This window comes from Papaver somniferum, unplaced genomic scaffold (genome assembly GCF_003573695.1).
Source record: "Papaver somniferum cultivar HN1 unplaced genomic scaffold, ASM357369v1 unplaced-scaffold_29, whole genome shotgun sequence".
In the NCBI taxonomy this organism is placed as follows: domain Eukaryota; kingdom Viridiplantae; phylum Streptophyta; class Magnoliopsida; order Ranunculales; family Papaveraceae; genus Papaver; species Papaver somniferum.
The window spans coordinates 3,782,323-3,790,153 of NW_020639929.1; the positions used below are offsets into that span (position 1 = coordinate 3,782,323).

Genomic DNA, 7,831 nt, shown 5'->3' on the forward strand with positions numbered 1-7,831 from the left:
CCAGTCCCACCATTTTTCCCACTCGCACCTCTTTGCTTTCTCTTCTCCTGGAATGAGTCAAATCAATAACTGCAGAACAGAAATTCTTAGACCATTTCCAACGGGTTGAATTTAACAGTCATCAACGATCGGTAAAATCATAGAGTTGTTCCATTTGACTAAACCGTCAATAGAGCCACCAATAACATGGCTTGGTCATCTTAACCCACGTTAAATCCCCTCGAACGTTCATAATCTATAGAGTCAAGACCAGTTTCCCCACGTCCATAATCCCTTCATGGTCCATAACTAAAGCCATAACCTCCCACGTCTCAGTCAAACATCAAACCCCACTCTCTCAAAATCCATCTATAAATATAGGGTTCATGAACACTCCTCTGTTTACAATCACTCCACTACTACTACTGCTATACCACTCTCTAAACCCTCTGCTTTTTGATCTCAGAAAAACACAACAAACATCATGAGTTCTTCTGCTTGTTCTTCATCAGTCCTTGCAATTTTCATCATCTTCGCAATATGCACACCCATTATAGTGTCAGAAGCTAAATCAAGTGAATTCAAAGTTGGTGAAAATGGTGTTTGGCAACAACCCAATGATAGTAATCTCTACAACCACTGGGCTAGGCGCAACAGATTCATCGTTGGCGATTCTCTATGTAAGTCTTTTCTTTTTTGTTAAAATCTGATTAATTATGGGTTAAATTTGATTAGTTTGAAACTAATGTTATCTTGTTGATTAGTGTTTGAATATGAGGATGGTGATTCAGTACTAGTGGTGAACAAAGGGGATTACAAGAACTGCAACACAACGAACCCAATATCCGCATTCGATGATGGAAAGACTGTTTTCATGTTAACTAAACCAGGACTAATCTACTTCATTAGTGGAAACTCAACTTATTGCAAGAATGGGGAGAAGTTAATCATCAGTGTTATGACTATTCATCCTCCTACTCATCACCAGTCTCCACCAGCAGTTTCTGACTCGCCTTCAGTTTCACCAACTAGTCCAACAACTGAATACTCATCAGGAGCCTCCCTCATGGCTGCACCAATTACAGCATTATCAGCATTCCTTGGAGTCTTTCTTTGGAGCGTACCAATGCTACAGTAGTTACCCTAGTATACTTTAGTGTTTTTATCCTTCTGTTTGTTTAGTGTGTGAAATTCCGGCTAACTAGTGGCCGGAATTATTATTTATTAGTTTTTTATTGTTATGATTGTTTGATTTTTCTATTTTATTGACCAAAACCATCATTTTTATTCATTTATTATATGTACGTAGTTTGGATATCTATCCACACTTTTTATTATTAATGAAATTATTTATTAGTATTATCACCATGTTCTTAATTTTTTACAGTCTACAGTCTACATAGATGAACATAAACGAGCTCTTGAGAGAAAAATAATCGAAAGTAAGTTGTCAAATCTTAGCTTTTGGGAAGCAAAGTAATTGCATCCTTGACAACTTTCTGTCATGCACTCAAGTACCTGCGCCTCATGAAAGAAAGTGCATGCAAACCCACTGCTCTAGCGGGGATGATATATTGACCGCGGTCCATCCCGCAAGACACAAAACACAGGGTCCTCCTGACCCGGCGGATTTGTAAGGGATGGGTTAGGGGTGGGACCCACCCCCTCTCCGGCGTGATGTTAATGATCATTTCCGCTGCTCTAAGGAAGCTACTAAAGTTATCAGTCTTTGTAGTCCCTACACTGTCTAATCACATAATTTCCATTACTTATGCTCTCTTTTTTCTCTCGTAACAGTTACTGCATTTTGTTTATACAGTGATTGAAAAGGCTTTATTGACGTTGTTGTGTGCGCTACTACGTATTTAGAATTATATACTTTTTGTGTCTTAGACTATATATTGTAGTTAATTTCGCATACTTTTAGTATCTTTTAAGACTTACGTTTTAGGGGCTCATTTATGTTGCAGTGTGTGTGTTTGTTTCTCAAGTTGAAAAACATGGCGTCCTTTGGTTCACCTAGGACTGCCAGACAGTATGCGTAAGTGCATTGCCGGGGACTGCAAGACAGAATCAGATTGAGTTTATGTAAAGAATGTGTTTAGTTTACAAAATCCAACAGGCTGCGGCTGTCGGTTTTAGTAACTGACAAACTATGTTCTTAAAAAGCCCACATAAGCCCATTGAAACGTTTTCGGTGTTGATAAGAGTGTACTCCATATTTGAGTCATAACTATGCATCCTCCTACTTATCACCAGTCTCCACCATCAGTTTCAGGAGCCTCCGTCGTGGTTACCCCAATTTCAGTGCCATTGCTATGTATGCAATGACTAGGTTCATTCCTTTCAGCTAAAAGCAGCCTTTTTGTGCAAAAGCACCAAAGTAGTAAAGTGGAACAGTTTCAAATGGACCGATTTCTGTGATAGCCTATGAAAGCTTTTGATGACCGTCTTCAAGGAAATCCATGAGTCAATCAGCGCTTAAAACCTGCTATATGCAGCTTCTCAATCAACCGGGGAAAATAAATGGCCCTAACTTTGATTCAAACTCTGGTACTAGAAAAGTTATCAGACACTAGTGAAAGGGAATGTAAAGCTATATGATTTTGAATCTCTGTCCAATGACTGCTATTAGCGGGTTCTTGCACTACAGTCATCAAATTACTCTGAAGTTCTTGTCAAGGATGTTTTTCTGCATGATTTCTCAACACTCTTGATGCAGTCTGTCCTTTCACTTCCAACAGGCGAAAGAATTCGTGACATGGGATAAAAAAACTTTCTGAGTATAAAAAGTCTAAAAATATCTGAATGTAGCATTCAAAGTTTCTATTATCAAGATTATCTCCTGACAATAGGAAGTAGCGACTGCAAATTTCTTGGTGGGGATATGGGATATTATCATACAGGTCACCTTACTGTTGGTTAAACTTCAACATAGAAGTCACTAACAAGCTGGTTAGGACAAGATTAGGAAATTGATGTAATCCTAAGGGAATTAGAAGTCATCTAGTTCTAAGAAAAAGAAAGACATGTAATAAGGTAATAGGACTAGGAAAAGAAATTCATAGTTCTATATATATATGATCAGCAAAGTTGTGGTTGATCATATGAGCAAGATTAGAGCTTGTGTTTAGTTTTGAGAGATTTTCTAAACATCAATAAAGAGAGTTGTCTTTATATAAGCTAAGTTTCATCTTGCAGTTGTCATTAATTGGTATCAGAGCTTGTTTCTGAGCCAATGGCAAACGAAACCACCATTGTGGGTGCAAAACAGTTCACGCCCCCATCAATACAAGTTCCAATCCTCAACGCCACAAACTACACAGTATGGGCCATGAGAATGAAGGTACTGATGAAAATCTACAAAGTTTGGGAAACAATTGATCCTGGTACATTGGACCCAGACAAAAACAATGTTGCCATTGGATTACTCTTTCAAGCAATACCAGAATGTCTTGTTCTACAAGTTGGTGAACAGGAAACTTCAAAGAAAATTTGGGATGCAATAAAGGCATGTAATCTCGGAGCTGATCGAGTTAAAGAAGCCCGTCTGCAAACCTTAATGTCTGAATTTGAAAGAATGAAGATGAAAGACACTGATACTATTGATAGATTTGCAGGAAAGCTATCAGAGATAGCCTCAAAAGCTGCGTCACTTGGAAAATCCATTGATGAATATAAACTGGTAAAGAAGTTTCTCAATAGTTTACCAAGATCCAAGTATATTCATATCATAGCTTCTCTCGAACAAGTCTTAGATTTAAAAAAGACTAGCTATGAAGATATAATTGGAAGATTGAAAGCATATGAAGAGAGAATCCTTGATGAAGAAAACAATGGAGAAACTCAAGGAAAAATCTTGTACACAAACTCTTACCAACAAAACTCTGCGACAAGAGGAAGAGGTCGTGGAAGAGGAGGTAGAGTAAACAGAGGCCGAGGAAGGGGAGGAAGGTTTAACTCACAAGATAGAACAACAAGTCAGAATGATCAAAACCAAGGGAAAGAAAAGAAGGATAGATCAAACATTATTTGTTACAAATGTGATAAACCAGGACACTTCTCCTCTGTATGCCCTGAAAGAATACAAAAGATGGAAGAAACAAACAAGAATGAAACAAGGGAAGCAGATACAGCTCTTTTCATGCACGAAGTTGTCTTCTTAAACGAAGGGAAACTAATACCAAAGAACTACGAATCAAAGGATGGAGAAGAAGGAATCTGGTGTTTAGATAATGGAGCCAGCAATCACATGACTGGTAAGAGACACTACTTTTCTGAACTCAATGAGAAAATCAAAGGACAAGTGAAGTTTGGGGATGGATCTTCTGTCGAAATTGAAGGGAAATGATCAATTCTATTTCAGAGCAAGACCGGAGAACAGAAGCTTGTCACAAACATCTACTTCATCCCAAACTTACAAAGCAACATTCTAAGTTTAGGACAAGCTAAAGAAGTTGGATGTGATGTTAGAATGCGACAAGATTATCTAACAGTTCATGACCCAAGTGGAAGACTTTTAGTTAGAGTCTCACACTCACAGAATAGACTCTACAAGATAAGTCTCATGATTGGAAGGCCATTGTGTCTGAATATGAGACTGGAAGATCAGACATGGAAGTCGCACGCGAGGTTAGGACACATAAGTTTCAGAACCTTAAAAACTATGTCTCGGCACAAGATGGTTCCAGGGCTACCACAACAAAACGGAGTGGTGGAGAGGAGAAACAGGACTCTAATGGAGATGACAAGAAGTTCTTTAAAAGCTATGCAGGTACCTAATTATTTATGGGGAGAAGTTGTACGACACTCCACATACCTAATAAACAGGATACCTACGAAAGCTCTGAAAGACATGACTCCATATGAAAGCTTGCGAAAGAGAAAACCAAACATAGATCATTTAAGAGTGTTTGGTTGCAAATCATACACAAAAGTTTATTCTGCAACTCTTAAGAAACTGGATGATCGATCTCAGACTCTTGTGAATCTAGGATTTGAGCCTGGATCCAAAGCTTACAGATTATTCAATCCAACAACGAAAAGAGTGATAGTGAGTCGAGATGTGGTATTCGATGAAAAAGCAAACTGGAACTGGAAAGAAACTAATGATGGACCAAGTAGGGATCCAGGAATGTTTCACATGAGATGGGGTCAAGTAATTGATGAAGGCGAAGGACCCATAATCATCAATACCAATGGAAACAATGATGTTAATCAAGAAGAAGAAGAGAATAATGAAAACACTGAGAATAACGAAGAAGTAGAAGAAGAAGAAGAAGAAATCGATGAAATAACTCAACCCATTCCACTGCGAAAATCAACAAGACAGATACAAAAGCCACAGTATCTGGAGGATTATGTACTTCAAGCTGCAGAAGAATGTGAGATTATGCTACTTTCTGTTAATGATGAACCAAGGAATTTTCAGGAAGCAAAGGTCTCGACTAAATGGACACAAGCATGTAGAGAAGAAATTATTTCAATCAACATAAACAAGACTTGGTTTCTAGTTGATAAGCCAGGTGGGGTAAAAGTGATTGGTCTTAAGTGGATCATCAAAAAATAAAACGGAATGTTGATGGTACTGTCAATAAATACAAAGCAAGGCTTGTATCTAAAGGATATGTACAAGAATCATGCATAGATTTTGATGTAGTTTTTGCACCAGTTGCTAGAATTGAAACAATACGCTTATTAATTGCAGAGGAAGCATCAAACTCATGGGAAATTCACCACTTAGACGTTAAGACAGCATTCTTACATGGTGAATTGCGAGAAGATGTGTATGTTGAACAACTAGAAGGTTTTGAAGTAAAAGGACAAGAGCATAAGGTTTATAAGTTATCAAAAGCTCTATATGGTCTAAGACAAGCTCCTCGAGCCTGGAATACAAAGTTAGATCAAATCTTAAGAGAAATCAGATTTGTTAAGTGCTCTAAAGAAACATCAGTATACATAAGAGAAGAAAAGGGAACGCTCCTTGTGATTGCAGTCTATGTAGATGATCTATTTTTGACTGGCAATTCCCTTAAGGTGATCAATGAGTTCAAGAGAGAAATGTCATCAAAGTTTGAGATGTCAGACCTCGGAAAAGTCACTTATTACCTTGGCATAGAAGTCCATCAAGGAGTAGATGGGATTCAGATTAAACAAGAAGTTTATGCAAGGAGAATTCTGAAAGAAGCAGGACTTGAAACTTGTAATCCAACTAAGATACCAATGGAGTTTGGACTTAAAGTTTCAAAGGCACAAGAAGAAGCAGAGATTGATTCAACGAGTTATAGAAGAAATGTTGGATGCCTAAGATACTTATTACACACAAGACCAGACTTGGCTTTCTCTGTGGGAGTAGCAAGCCGTTATATGCAGAGTCTACGCAAGTCTCATGGTGATGTAATAAAGCAGATATTGAGATATCTAAGAGGAACAATCAGCTGTGGATTGAAGTATGGCCGAGGAGGATCAAAAGGAATTGTTGGGTATAGTGATAGCAGTCATAATATTGACCAAGATGATGGAAAAGGTACAACTGGTCATATATTTTATCTAGGTGAAGCACCTATTACATGGTGTTCACAGAAGCAAGACATTGTAGCCCTCTCATCCTGTGAAGCTAAGTTCATGGCCGCAACAGAAGCAGCTAAACAATCAATATGGCTTCAAGAACTGTTGGGTGAAATCAAAGGAAGAGAACCTGAAAAAGTTCTCATCAAGATTGATAATAAGTCTGCAATTGCACTTACTAAAAATCCAGTGTTTCATAGGAAGACGAAACACATTCACAAAAGGTATCATTTCATACGAGAATGTATCTAGAAGGAGATCATCAACGTTGAACACATACCAGGAATTGAGCAGAAAGCAGATATATTGACAAAGGCATTAGCTCGGATCAAGTTTGAAGAAATGAGACAACTGATTGGAGTACAAGATATGTCACGGGTAAGGTTGAAGCTTAACGGGGAGAATGTTGGTTAAACTTCAACATTGAAGTCACTAACAAGCTGGTTAGGACAAGATTAGGAAATTGATGTAATCCTAAGGGAATTAGAAGTCATCTAGTTCTAAGAAAAGGAAAGACATGTAATAAGGTAATAGGACTAGGAAAAGGAATTCATAGTTCTATATATATATATGATCACCAAAGTTGTGGTTGATCATATGAGCAAGATTAGAGCTTGTGTTTAGTTTTGAGAGATTTTTTAAACATCAATAAAGAGAGTTGTCTTTATATAAGCTAAGTTTCATCTTGCAGTTGCCGTTACTTACAACTCTGGACAAACTTCAGTTGGAGCTTTACAAATAGACTGGCAGTAAATTTGCTATACAGATTTCTAAAACCCCCGAAGTTTTAAATATTAAGCTCTCTATTCTCAACTGTTTATGTTTAGAATTTCACGTAAAACAGATTCTGAGCACACAAAGGTACGACCATCTTGCATTCCGAGATAGTACTCGCACAAAGCCTCACCTGCAACTCTCCAAACAAAGTAGCATTTTTTTCACCCCATAATGCTTTGCTTCATCGTAGCAGATATGATATATGGCAAGAGCATCCATGAATATATCTTTTTCCTTCCTAGGACTCTGATTGAGCTCCGGTGCTTGATATAAGACCTATGGTGCAAGCAATATGACCGAGGATTTAAAAACACGAAAAACTAGAAACAACCTATTGAAAAACATGAATTAGTAAACGAGGATTCGACAAAGACCTCTTTATATTTCTGCATCTGCAGATTGACCTTTTGCCCCTACATTGTTCAAGGCACGGCACATATCGGTTTTATATGGATTATGTTGTTCCCTCCAAAAAGCAATGCAATGTTCTGGAACATCTTGTTCGAAA

The 7,831-nt window shown here is 37.9% G+C and overlaps 1 protein-coding gene across 1 annotated transcript; it reads left to right on the plus strand.

The window, feature by feature from the left end:
* The first annotated feature begins 401 nt into the window (after window positions 1-401).
* On the plus strand, window positions 402-1,239 carry LOC113341305 (early nodulin-like protein 2). Its single transcript, XM_026586231.1, has 2 exons — window positions 402-659; window positions 744-1,239. The coding sequence occupies exons 1-2, from the start codon at window positions 464-466 to the stop codon at window positions 1,115-1,117; spliced, it is 570 nt and encodes a 189-aa protein (XP_026442016.1). The 5' UTR covers window positions 402-463; the 3' UTR covers window positions 1,118-1,239.
* Window positions 1,240-7,831: the final 6,592 nt, after the last annotated feature.